At 40.1% G+C, this 12,336-nt stretch overlaps 2 protein-coding genes across 5 annotated transcripts in view; both read right to left on the reverse strand.

Annotated features, from left to right (window-relative positions):
* Nucleotides 1–6,898, reverse strand: part of MYO5C (myosin VC) — a 33,957-nt gene extending 27,059 nt beyond the window's left edge. Inside the window, exons 1-7 of the mRNA XM_041468980.1 lie at nucleotides 6,872–6,898; nucleotides 3,787–3,897; nucleotides 2,768–2,933; nucleotides 2,357–2,501; nucleotides 1,792–1,948; nucleotides 1,127–1,270; nucleotides 134–215 (exon numbers count right to left, since the gene is read on the reverse strand). Coding sequence (XP_041324914.1) covers nucleotides 134–215; nucleotides 1,127–1,270; nucleotides 1,792–1,948; nucleotides 2,357–2,501; nucleotides 2,768–2,933; nucleotides 3,787–3,897; nucleotides 6,872–6,898 — 832 coding nt within the window. The remainder of the gene's footprint in view (nucleotides 1–133; nucleotides 216–1,126; nucleotides 1,271–1,791; nucleotides 1,949–2,356; nucleotides 2,502–2,767; nucleotides 2,934–3,786; nucleotides 3,898–6,871) is intronic.
* Nucleotides 6,899–7,469: 571 nt separating this feature from the next.
* The window catches only part of MYO5A (myosin VA), a 99,842-nt gene continuing 94,975 nt past the window's right edge, over nucleotides 7,470–12,336 (reverse strand). For all 4 annotated transcript variants that reach the window (XM_041469098.1, XM_041469096.1, XM_041469095.1 and 1 more), the window contains 2 exons: nucleotides 11,906–11,986; nucleotides 7,470–11,069 (listed from right to left, as the gene is read on the reverse strand). In XM_041469098.1, coding sequence (XP_041325032.1) covers nucleotides 10,917–11,069; nucleotides 11,906–11,986 — 234 coding nt within the window. In that variant the 3' untranslated portion in view covers nucleotides 7,470–10,916. The remainder of the gene's footprint in view (nucleotides 11,070–11,905; nucleotides 11,987–12,336) is intronic.

The following is a 12,336-nucleotide window of genomic DNA, read 5'->3' on the forward strand; positions in this document are numbered from 1 at the left end:
ACTTAAAAATGTAGGTCCTGTTTTAAGGCTATGAATTTATGCTGTAATGCACTAAACATCCTAGCACTTGAAAAGCCAGCCTTAAAATGCTGCACTGCAAAAGTGAAGAGCAGGTTATTTTCTTGAGACCTACCCAATTTAAGATGTTTATATTCAGGTTGCATAGCAGATGCACACAACTGATAAAATATATGGTAGTTCCTTTCATTTTCTGACTGTAAAATAAAGCAAAGAGTAACATCACAGAAAAAAAAATTAACAACAAAATGAAGAAACAAACTGAAAAACACCCAATATTCAACACTACTGTAAAGTGATAATGACAACTGAAGGCTAAATTCTGCTGCAACACAGATGAGCAAAGAAATTGTTTATTATTCAAATGGTCTATCTTAGCAAGAGCTTTGAAAGTGATACATGCAAGTATATACTTTATTTCCAATACCAATATGCATAGTTCTTTCCCCAAGGATGTTAATAATTTCTTCAGCTTGAACAACCATCTACTAATAAGAACAGTCAAATGCTGTAAAAAAAGATGTGTAGGAGTGTCAGCTGAAACACTGCCCTGTGGGAATTCAAAAACCTCTCAATTTCCAAACCATCCTTCAGGGCAGAAGATATATGGAAGTATTTTTCAGTGTACTTGAAAAGTTACAATACTATTAAAAAAGAAACCTTTGTAAAAACCATTATATAAAATTAAATACCTTCTTTAGTATATTATCATAAGCCATGACATTGGAGTGAGTCACATGAAATAAGCCTTGGCCTTATAAATTTTCAGCCTTTTTTTTACTCAGACTCTCTCTGCCCTGTATATGCTGTTCCTTTCCAGATACAATTTGCCTCTGTTACTGTTGTAACCACAAGGTACAGATTTCTCAAATATTTCTTGTAGTTATTTCAGGGAATTGTCCCTGAGAAGTATTCTTCACTTAACATAAAGAAGAACATGGAATAAAGTCATATCATATAATAAATAATATTATCTTCTGTTAAAAAAGAAATCAAATACTGATTGGATACACTCTTCAGAACTTCCCATAATATTTTCTATATAGAACTAGTATAGTGCATCAGGAGCTATATTGACATTGACTATTTTAGACTTTATTTTACCCACCTGAAATACAACTCTGGATTTCTCAAGCAGGTATGTTCTCATGTTAGCTCCAATGATTTGGTAATTCCGATCAAAACTGATTTCAGTGTATTTTCCAAATCGACTGCTGTTATCATTCCGTGTGGTTTTTGCATTGCCCACAGCCTACAAAAATTATAAACTTTTACAATTTGCTTTACTCACGTCTCTCATAAAAATAACTTGTCAAAACCTGAGTCAACTACAAGTTTCTAAAATCAAAGGTGCTCAGGGATCAATCTCTGATCAAGCACTGAATTGTGTTACCTATATTTTGAGGCCCAAAATTGAAGACAAGCCTCAAGTCAAATAGTAAAATGCTACATAAACTAAAAATTAGACAAAGTATACTTTTCCAACATAAGGGTCCAAGTAATAAAACCAATCAACTTGTTCAGTATTGTTACATCATCATCTAATTGGGCAAACTAGCTCCTCCCAAGGGCCACTGGTAAATCAGACACGACCAGGTGTTCCTGAGGCTGACCACCTCTTTCCATCAGTAACATCCAGAGGCTGAAATTCGAATTTAAATATCTAACTCAGGCAGATGAAGCATCCTGAAAATTTCAAACAAAGTTTCCCAGAAGTTCTCAGAATTCTTCCCTTGATGAGTACAGACTTGACAGACACTCTCCCAAACTTACCTCAGTTATTGGATTGGATGCCAGTACTTTATCCTCCACATGTGCATTGCTGCTTGACTTACTCACAGTGGCAAAGTATCTCATAGTATACCTTGCAGACACAGTCTTTCCAGCTCCTGATTCTCCACTGACTATAATGGACTGATTTTTGTTATTTCTAAAACCAAATAACCAGACATTTTATGTCAGACATGTCTAAAGGGCATGTATAAAAGTAGGAATTACACACATGAAACAATGTTTGAAATCACAGCTGTGCCCAAGTCTCACACATCAGTTCCATCTTACATCTATTCTTCTCTTTCTCCTTCTCTGCTGTAACCTCTAGGCTGACATCATTGCTATTCACTAAATCAGTGTTTTACCCCTCATCAAGAATGAAAATAGTTTCAAGTTCTAGAAATTCCTCAGCTGGTTAAGGAATTCCTTTTCCTCTAATTAAGCTACGTGTTCAAATGTATTCCTAATAGCCAGTGGCACATATAGAGTAAAATTAAATGACAATTAACACTGACTGCCACTAGACTTCAAGGGTTATTTATGGACATTAAATAACATACTGAACCTTGCCATTTGCTTGTATGCTTCTTCTGCCACAGCAAATATGTGTGGATCCATGTCCCCCATGTTTTGCCCACTATATGCATGGATAATGGCATCTCCATATATTGGCAGCTGCTTATAGGGGTTTATTGCAACCAGAATTATCCCTACAGCCAAGTGTGCAAAACAAAAATAAAACACAGGTTAGTTACATGAAATGCCTGGTTTTGGCAGTTGAAATAATACAAAGTAGCAATATTTTCTAGGTAGAATGTCCCGATGATCAAACAAGTCTGTACTAACATATAAAACCAGTTAATATGAGCTAAAATACACTTCAGGAAAACATTACACACATCATGTTGCAAACTGAATCAAGATCAATACTTTTTTAAAAAGATTTTTAAAAAACTCTTCATTTCACTTAGCTTACCACTATATGTGTAGATAAGCTTAGACTCCACAAAACGAATTTTAAGATTGTGTAGAACAGCTGGTTCATGCAGATAACTGAGTGCAGTGAGATCATTTTCACCAACAAGTATGTCAGGATTTCGTAGTGGTGGCAAAGCAGCTGGATCAACAGGGTAACTCAGCTCCTGTCAACAAAAATTACTTGAAATGTTATAAAATGCATTATGCTTGTGAAAATACAAATCTTCTACCTTTACATTAAGTTATAGAGTTGACAGAGCCCTGTCTTATCTTTTATTTCATGGATTTCATACATCCCACTGAACTTGGGGGAATTGGAACTGTTTGTTGCTTATGAAAAAGAGAGACTCATTCTCTTTATTTACAATATTTTGTATTGAAATTTATAAAAATGGGACACATGTTTAGCTCTCTAAAAAAAAGAAATATTTCAAGTACAGATCAGAATAACAGATGAGCTGCAACTGAATGAAAGTAAAGACCTGGTCAGAACTCAAGTCAGCTCTATAACTATCCTTACTTGCAACATCTCAGTTTCCTTTACAGAAAGTTTAAAACTCACTTCTATTTCTTTCAACAAATCAATTATATCATACCTTTAATATTTATCTTTACAGAACAGGAATGCAGAAATACATAAATGCTTTCAAAGTATTAAATCTGTAAAGAACTTGGATAGTAAAATTAACAATCTTACACAAACCAATAAAAAAGCAACATCTGGCTCTGTGAGAGAGAACTATGCCTGCTGTGCACTTCTGATTTTCACTTCAGTTTAGGATGAGTTTCAGGCTTTGTCTCCAAAGCAATCTGTGAGGTATGTTCTCTATACTAATGTGTACAGACAGTGGAATTGCACTCCTTATATTTTTGGGCAGAAGATGTGCACTGTACCAATTTCAATGTGATGAAAAAGGGAAATGTGTACATGTTATTTAGATCCCAGGATGGTGATGCTATATTTCTGCATAAACACATCTCAGCAAACCCCACAATAATTCAGGCCTTTCTCCTTACAGTTCCATCTTCTAATTGCACATGGAGAAAATTGTCTCCAGCTTTGTAGTTTTTTGTGATTTCTGCAGACTGCCAAACTTCTTCATTATCAGGGATCCAAACCCTATTGTACTGCAACAGAAAAACAAGACAACAGTTAGCTTAGCTACTATCATAATACCAGTCTAGCATTAAAAAATACCTTTCAAATTTTCAAGTGCAACCCCATTCCGGGACTTTTGGGGATCATTATTAGCCCTGTACAGCAGGAGATATTTTTTGTGGTTTTGTTATTTTTCATGAAAGAATAAAAAAAGAAAGCAGACTCATTAATGTCAGACATGCATATTCTTTTCCTGTTCAGAGCAGAGTCTGCAGAACAACACAGCATGCAGGCAGGTGAGCAAGGGCCAGACTGCTGCCAGGCTCTTCAAATCCTCTAACACTGAACAAAGAATAAAACACACTTAAGGGAGAGATCTTGTTTCTAGGAGGGTTCAAATAAGCAAGTACCAGAGAAAGCATCTCATTACCAGAATTCAGACAATCAGGTATAAAAAATCACTCCCCTGAATTCAGGTATAGGACACTGAACTCAAAATGCATTCTGCCATAGGCACATTGTCATACCTAAGAAAGACTGCACAGTTCCCCTTCTTTTAATGGGACTGAAGTGCAACCTCCAAACATCTTTCCCTGCTCTAGGACAAACTTCAAAGACTACTGGCTGGTTTCTTTACAAACAATCAACTGGCATACGTTAGCTCCATCCCAGCAAGGTATTTGTAACCTACTGAAGCATAGATATTTGAAAAAAATATTTGAATGTAAGTTATGCTGTTTGAACCATTTAGTTCTCCTATGCTGAAGTTAAAATGCAGAAGCAAAAGCAACTTCTTTAAATGCTCTGCCTGAGAAGCTATGGGAAGCAACAGTCCTTAAAAGGATATAACAAAGCTGGAAACCTCAGTTAGTAGGGAATTACTCTACTGATGTGGAGTGTGTCCTTCTCATCCTGACAGGGTATGACAAAATGACATCGTTGTCCCTACTCACACAATAAACTGTAATGTGTACTCTTCCAGCATCTTTCTATTTTGATAGCCAAAACCCTTCCCTTAATTCCCTCACCCTAGCTATATTCATGGTCAGTTGAAACAAGCTGTTTAAATAAACCTGTGAGAACTGCTGCAGCTGCTTACTTGAAAAATTAACATTAGTCACCATTTCATGGAGTGTGAGCAGACCCACAGATCCCTTGGGGACTTGTATTCCCTTTACTCTTGGTGCTGCAACTGTTGGTTTTGGCACAAACGACTTTTTTCCTCTCCAGTTTGGAAGGAGCCTTGGAAGCTCCAAGATCCTCAGAACATGAGAGGCTCTGCCCCAAGAACCCCACTGAGCCTGCAGGTGGGTGCCTACAGAGCTCCCTGCAAGCTGCACTGCACAGCTGTAGCTGCCTTAATTCTAACCCCAATGATCACCACCAAACAATTTAGGGCAGGAGGGACTTGCACAGGAACGTCCTGTGAGTTAGCCTGTGCTGCTCAGGGACTTCTCCAGCTGAGTTTTCAGTATCTCTAAGGACAGACATTGACCCTTCTAGTGAGCCACACACCAACCTGGTGCTCATCAGGGGGTGAACAACCATGGAAACCTCAGCTGCTTCCATGACACCTCCTCGCTGATGCTTTCAGCATGATGGCAGTTTTCACACAATATCCAAAATCACAAAGACATTTTCTAAACAACCCCAAACAACTGTAATGGCAATGTTTTCATCTATCTGACCAAGGGGAAAAAAGCCCAGCTCCACAAGTTTCTATGTAATGGCCACATGAAAGACATGGCTAAATTAGCTTTACATTTGAGTTTTCCATGTTTATCCAACTAAAAATTGTTATTTGTATCATTCCTACACTATGCTGATCTCCTCCTGGCTTACAAAAAGTGCTTGCTAAATTGAATTTTTTGTTTGCTGCTGTTCTTTGTGAGTTAGAATATCACCACCAAACAGCCTCAGGGGCACACAGTGTGTTCCCATGCAAGAAAATGAACTGCGCTAGGTCAAGGACGAGCAAGGGAGGGAGAAGAATGTGATAAAAGCACGGATTCTTCAGGAAAGGCCCCTGGAGTTGCAGGAGCCTCCACTGGCAAATGCACCCAGCCTAGAGAGCTGGCTGTCTCCAAACCCTGCCTCGCAGGTAAACAGACGGGAGTTTGCTCATTTCCGTGTCAGGTTACACCCGCACTCCTTCCCCCTTTCACCTGTCCAACATTCCTGGGAAAACCGCGCTCCTTCTCCCAGCGGCTCCGAGCGCGGCGGCAGCAGCAGGACCCACCAGCCCTGCAGCTCCCGGCTCAACGGGAGCCGCTGCTGCTGCAACACATGCGGGACAGGCTCACCAAATCACCCACATATCCCTGTTGGTTTGTTATTTAAAGCTAAGCAAACAAACGATACGTCACAACACTCCGGTGACTAGAGGAGAAGAGGGAAAAGTTGTGCAAAAGTTTCAGCAGGCGCATTAAGGAGGAAGAATCTTTGCTTTAGGGCCAGGCTCTGCCGCACACATTCAATATTTGCCCAACAGAAAGCGCGGCGCCCCGAGCCCGAGTGCCCAGGGAAGGGCAGTTAAACCTTCACATCGCCTAATCGCTGTCTGGAACAGCGAGACCTGCTCCCGGAGGCCGAGACTCCCACAAAAGGAGTGTTTTTCTCCAAGAGAAGTGTCTCCCCACGGTGCCCTGTGTGCGGTGTCCCGCACGGGCGGCTCCGCGCTGTGCCCCCGCTCCCGGGCACGAAGGGCTCCGGCGGCGCCCTCACGGCCCTTCCCATGGGCCCTGCCCCAGCCCCAGCCCCGCTCCGGCGGAGCCCTCACGGCCCCTGGGCCCTTCCCCAGCCCCGCTCCTGCGGAGCCCACACGGCCCCTTCCCCTAGGCCAGTCCCAGCGGAGCCGCACGGCCCCTTGCCCTCAGCCCTTCGCCAGCCCCAGCCCCGCTCCGGCGGAGCCCACACGGTCCCTTGACCTCGGACCGGCCCCAGCCCCGCTCCGGCGGAGCCCACACGGCCCCTTGCCCTGGGCCCTTCCCCAGCCCCGCTCACCTGCGTGTAGAGCTCGGCCAGCGCCATCGGGGCACAGCCGCGGTTGTGCGGACAGGGCTCCGCAGATCCCGCAGGTGCCGCGGCCCGGCCCGGCCCCCGCCCCGGGGCGTGGGGAGCGGCCCTGCCCCGCTCCCCGCTCCCCGCCCGGCCCGCTGAGCGCAGGGCCCGGCAGAGCGGGCAGCGCCGGGCGGAGCAGCCTCCACGGGCAGCGGGATCCCGGCTCTGTCCGTCCAGAGCTCGGCGTGCTCCCAGTCACCGTCCTGGCACCTCGGACACACCTTTAGGGAGCGGGAATGACGGACACTGCGGCTGCCAGAGGGTCCCCAGGGAGCAGTCCTGACCCAGCGGAGAGAACCAACAGACACATTAATCACCGCCCTACAAAGAGCTGTAAAGGAATTTCTATGACAAGCTCAGAATAAGATAAAAATTAACAACTCTGAGTGCATTTAGTAGGTTTAAAGTGCTAACAGGTGCTATAGTTGAATATAATTTATGAGGAAGAAGACTTGAATAACCACAGTGCCGTGTTTTAGCAGGTGGATACCTGCCAAGACCCACCAGACACAAGGAGCTTCCATAGCACACAAGGGAATGCTTTAGTGAAGTTACTCAAATTTTATTTCAGGAACAATATCAGACAACAAAACACCCTAACCAGAAATGGGTTATGTTGAACAAAGCATTCTCCCATAAGCACAGCAGTTTATGGCACACTGCTGCTATCTGGGTGTGTATTTACACATCCTCAGATTTTAACCAACTCCCTTGGCAGTCAACACCAAGCCTGCCATGGAGGCAGAGGGAACCCTGTGACCAGCTGGGGTCTATGCCAGCACGCAGCTCATGAGCCACCAACCAACCAAAAAAACCCTGAAACAAACTGTACAGTTGTACTTTTATTTGGACATTTTCCAGTGATAGCTATTAGGCTACAGTTTTTATGATGCATACATTTACTAAGTACAACATCAGACACTACAACAGATCAGAGCTCAGGTAATTCTGACAATGTTTTGTTTTTCATCTATGTACTGTAGTGGCATCAAGTGAAAACCTATGTTTAAAGGCTTTTACTCATCGCATGAAGTATCAGCATCTTAAAAAACCCAAGTGTTTGCTCATAATTTTAGTATGGTATTTGAAATGTGTTCAGTTTAAATCACAAATTACATATAGACCTTCAAATTGCAATTGCTGGTGTTTCCAAGTTGGGAACAAATGTTGCTGGATATCAATCCACTTTCAATGAAGCTGATGCTACTTTTTCCTGTAACAGATTAATCTCGGTTAACTGACTTAAGCACTTTCATATTCCATCCCAGTTTGAAGTGTGAGAAACCCTTTTTCAAAATTTGGATAGAAGACTGTGTCCTAAACATCAGAATAAAGTGATCACTGGAATAAAAATACACCAAACTGAATGAGGTAATTATTGTGCAAAATCTGTAGAATAACTGTATATATTTCTAAGGGGTCACTGACAAGTATTTTTCCAGCATCTGATAAAATCTATCATCTCAATAGATAATAAATTAAAATATAAAAGATATGTCCACATTAAAAGAGCATAACAATGATTCAAAGGAAAAAAAAAGTTCTTTAAATAATTCTGCATTATATTCCATGGTTAAAGAGATTTTAGTCCTAAGGTGAAAGTTATATTATACACTCACACTAAAATTTTACTTCTGAAAAGTGCATGTAAAATACTGCCATGTAAAATGTTAGATGAATTACCAACTACACATTATTCCAACTCAAAAATATTTTCCTTTAAAACATGTCAAGCAGCATATACTTTTAATGTGATACAAAAGTAATACCAGTCAAACCACTGAGTTTAAGGATGATACCTATAAATTACTAGACACTACTTTTTTTAAGGAAACAATACAATAAGGCTTTTTACAGGTAAACAAACTTCAAAAATAAACAAAAATACATTTAGGCATACATTTTAAACACTAACGCTTAAGTAGTGGATACATTTCCTGATCTACAGTATGAACATACTGTAATGCCAATTGTTTGTTTTTCAATAGGAGAAAAAAAATTGGGAGGTCAGCATGTTCTCCTGTGTTTTCTTTCCTAACCCTGTTACTGGATGCGAAGGCTTTGCCATTACATTCTCACAAGTACAGTACCTGACAGTCTGAAAACGACCTTACACCTTATTTGCAGCCACTTCACAGCAGCCAGAATTTCAGAAATCAAGCAACGTTTAAAAAGGAGTGTTTGGCATAGGTGCAGAGGAAAACCTAGATCATTTAGCAAAGATCATTCAGAACCTTTTTACAATGCAGTACAAATTCTTGGAAGTACTGGCACGATCCATCAAATGTAATATGGGCCATTTGAAGGCAAGATGATAGGAGCATCCTCAAATGATAATGAGAAAGTTTATGTTGTCTTTATTTCCAATTTTAGCAACCACACAAACAGCACGTCTGCCTTTCAAGTAAAACAAAACTGAAATGTTTCAGTCTGCTTAACAGCAAATCTTTTCTCTGCGAATTTGCAGGCAAACAGAGGAGCACCAAACAGTCTAATAGTGTACCTCTAGGTTATTTATCAATATTGTAAAATAAATTAATGTTAACACTAAGATGCAGATTATTATAATACATTAAAAATATTGCACAACGCAACTGAGCAATGTGTGTGGCTTTATTTTTACATGTATGTTTGAGCCATCCACCACAGAACTGGAACCTTACACCAGGCTTATGCCTCACATCATGAAATGTGAGTTTTATATAGCAGATCCAAGATGTGCGAGACAGAAAAATCTTTCCAGTAAAATGTGCAACATTCAAAATAACTCAGTTTCTCATTATGCACTCTGATTTCCAACCATTAAATCAGCATGAATCATAGTCAAGTGACAGCATCATAGTCAAAACCTACTTAACTTTCTTGTTAGTCAACCCTTCTAAGAATGAGAGCCTTGGGCTACTGCAGAAATTTTCTATTAAAGTTTTTCTTTTCATATTCCAGTGTGAAAGAAGACTTTCCTCTGTAGTTATTTCTTTTTTTAAGTATCAAAAAACCAAGAGATTATACTTAAAATACACATTGCCATCTCTGGGGTCTACAAACAAAGAACATTAGACAGACTCTGTAACCTAAATAAATACTAAAATCATTACTGACTTCTGATGGTTTGTTTCAAGATTCTGTATTTTTAGCTAACCACTTTTAAAAATAACTAAATGTGTAATTTCCAGTGTGCTACTTGTGCTTAGTTACCATTTTCCTCTACAGGTGTTACTTGATACAATGTGCAAAAATCCAGTTAAAATAACAGACTGCAACAGACTGTAAATAAGGTTGACAACAAAAAAATGAAGTGTCTTATTTTTAGTGCTTAATATGATACTGTCATACATTTAAAACAACAGAATGTGCAGCAGCGATTTAGTTTGCTTGGTAAACCACAGTTCTAACAAATAAACACCTAAGTTAGAGCATATAGTGAGCTATAGGACTTATCACTACAATTTATGTCAAACTGACATAAATGAGGAAGTGGTTTAAGAAATAACTTTATATATTGCCAGTTTGTGTTTTTCATTCAGTTTTTACAAATTAAATGTAACAGGCTCCCACGTGACTGTGTATTCTACAAAATGCCTTACTTTCAAGTTTTCCATGTCCAGGACTGTGACTGTCCCTATTGGTCCCCATCTATGAGAAGATTACATATGGATTTTAATTTACACTATTTAAATATGTTACTAAAGATCTAAAAATGTCTCTAGACAGCTGAAGACACAATTTTTGTCCAAGCCCGATTTCCATACTCTGGACACGTACAAATCAGTGATGTCCTCATCAATGCAGTGACCGAGCACAAATGCACATCTTTCTAGGAGCATTCAGCCTGTGGTGCTGCTGTGCAGTTCCCAGCTACCTTAACTACACATCTGGGCTTAGACAGGCTTTGTTCAGAAAACGTGGGGTTAGTGGCTCACTATGTTTTAACAGGTACAGATATCAGGCAACTGGTTCTCCATCTAACACTGACGGCACATCCTGGGGATCACACACGTGATATGAAGCCCAGGCCCAAGCTGGCTGGGATCTGAATGGTTTCTAAAGCCAGAGAGGATGGATTAAAGGGGAAAGTAACAGGGAAGATGTGTTTGGCATCCATGAGCAACTGAGGAGAGTCCTTCCTGTCTCGCAGACGCACCTGCAAAGACAAGAAAGAGATGACATTTAGCCAGCTGACTGGTAAGAGCCACCTTACAAAGCTGATCTGTGCTCACAGATGCGCGTGTGCAAACACACTCTGTGCTAACCTGAGCTGACACATTTACACCAATTGTGACTTTACACTGCAGTTACTTTGATCTGCTTCAGTTCTGCACATCTCCCCCTCAACAGTACAATCTGGGAATCATTAGATTCCCTGCAAAAGGAAGATTTTGCTCAGTGTCTGGCAACCATCTTTTCAGTAAGTGGAATTACAGCTTTATCTTAGTTCTACCTTCCCAATTTCCCTTATCTTGCTATACTGTAATTCAATTTCTAATAGATCAGAAATTTCATGCTCTACTGGCTGCTTCTCTTTGGAGTTTTCAAAACTTTTCATTTTCACCAATATATACAAAAATAGAAGGGGCAAATTAAGAACTTTGGTATGGATATAGGCCTCAGTTTTCAAAGCACAGAACTTCACAGAGACATAGGTCTGGGTAAATTTGCACATCTAAATCTTGGTGCTTGAAAAGTTGTCACACAGTGAGCTTATATACACAAAGATGAATAAGCACAAAAATCTCTCACCTAAAAACCTCATACATAGTGACAGGGAAACTAACACTTTCATGTAAGTCTGGAGGCAGGAACTTCTGATTGTTCACATTTTAAGGCTGACATCACCTATTCAATGCTGTTAAACTATGATAGCTAAAAAGCACAGTTTAACTAATTTTCCTCAATGTATTTCAGGATGCAAACAATTTTGGCTGATCAGAGGTTTTCTTAGAAATAGTCAAATGGTTTTTGATGAAAAGATAGACATACCTGTATTGTACGTATAAATGACACCAAGACTCTCTCTTCAAACTCATTAACTGGAGTATACAAATTCAGAACTTTTACAATCTGTGAAAAAGAACAATCACTTTCAGGTTCACGTTACTGATCAATCAACAGATGCATCTGTGATTACTAATAATATAATTTTAAAATCACCTATTTAAAAAAAGAAAGTTGTTTTCAAGTATCTGTTATTTTTCTGCTTTATTGATTAATGCAGAATTCGATCACCCTGCCCAATGCTATGTTAAATGACTGCCTCTTTCAGAACACATGCTGTAGAAACCCAAAATTTCTACATACATGATGAAAATACCAAATGCTGGAAAAATCACATGAGAAGTAACTGACTGTTTTCCTACCCACCCCCAAAAACATGATGTATTTCTCACCCTAATTTTTACCCTGTAGTCATG

This window comes from Pyrgilauda ruficollis, unplaced genomic scaffold (genome assembly GCF_017590135.1).
Source record: "Pyrgilauda ruficollis isolate IOZ18807 unplaced genomic scaffold, ASM1759013v1 scaffold23, whole genome shotgun sequence".
NCBI lineage: Eukaryota > Metazoa > Chordata > Aves > Passeriformes > Passeridae > Pyrgilauda > Pyrgilauda ruficollis.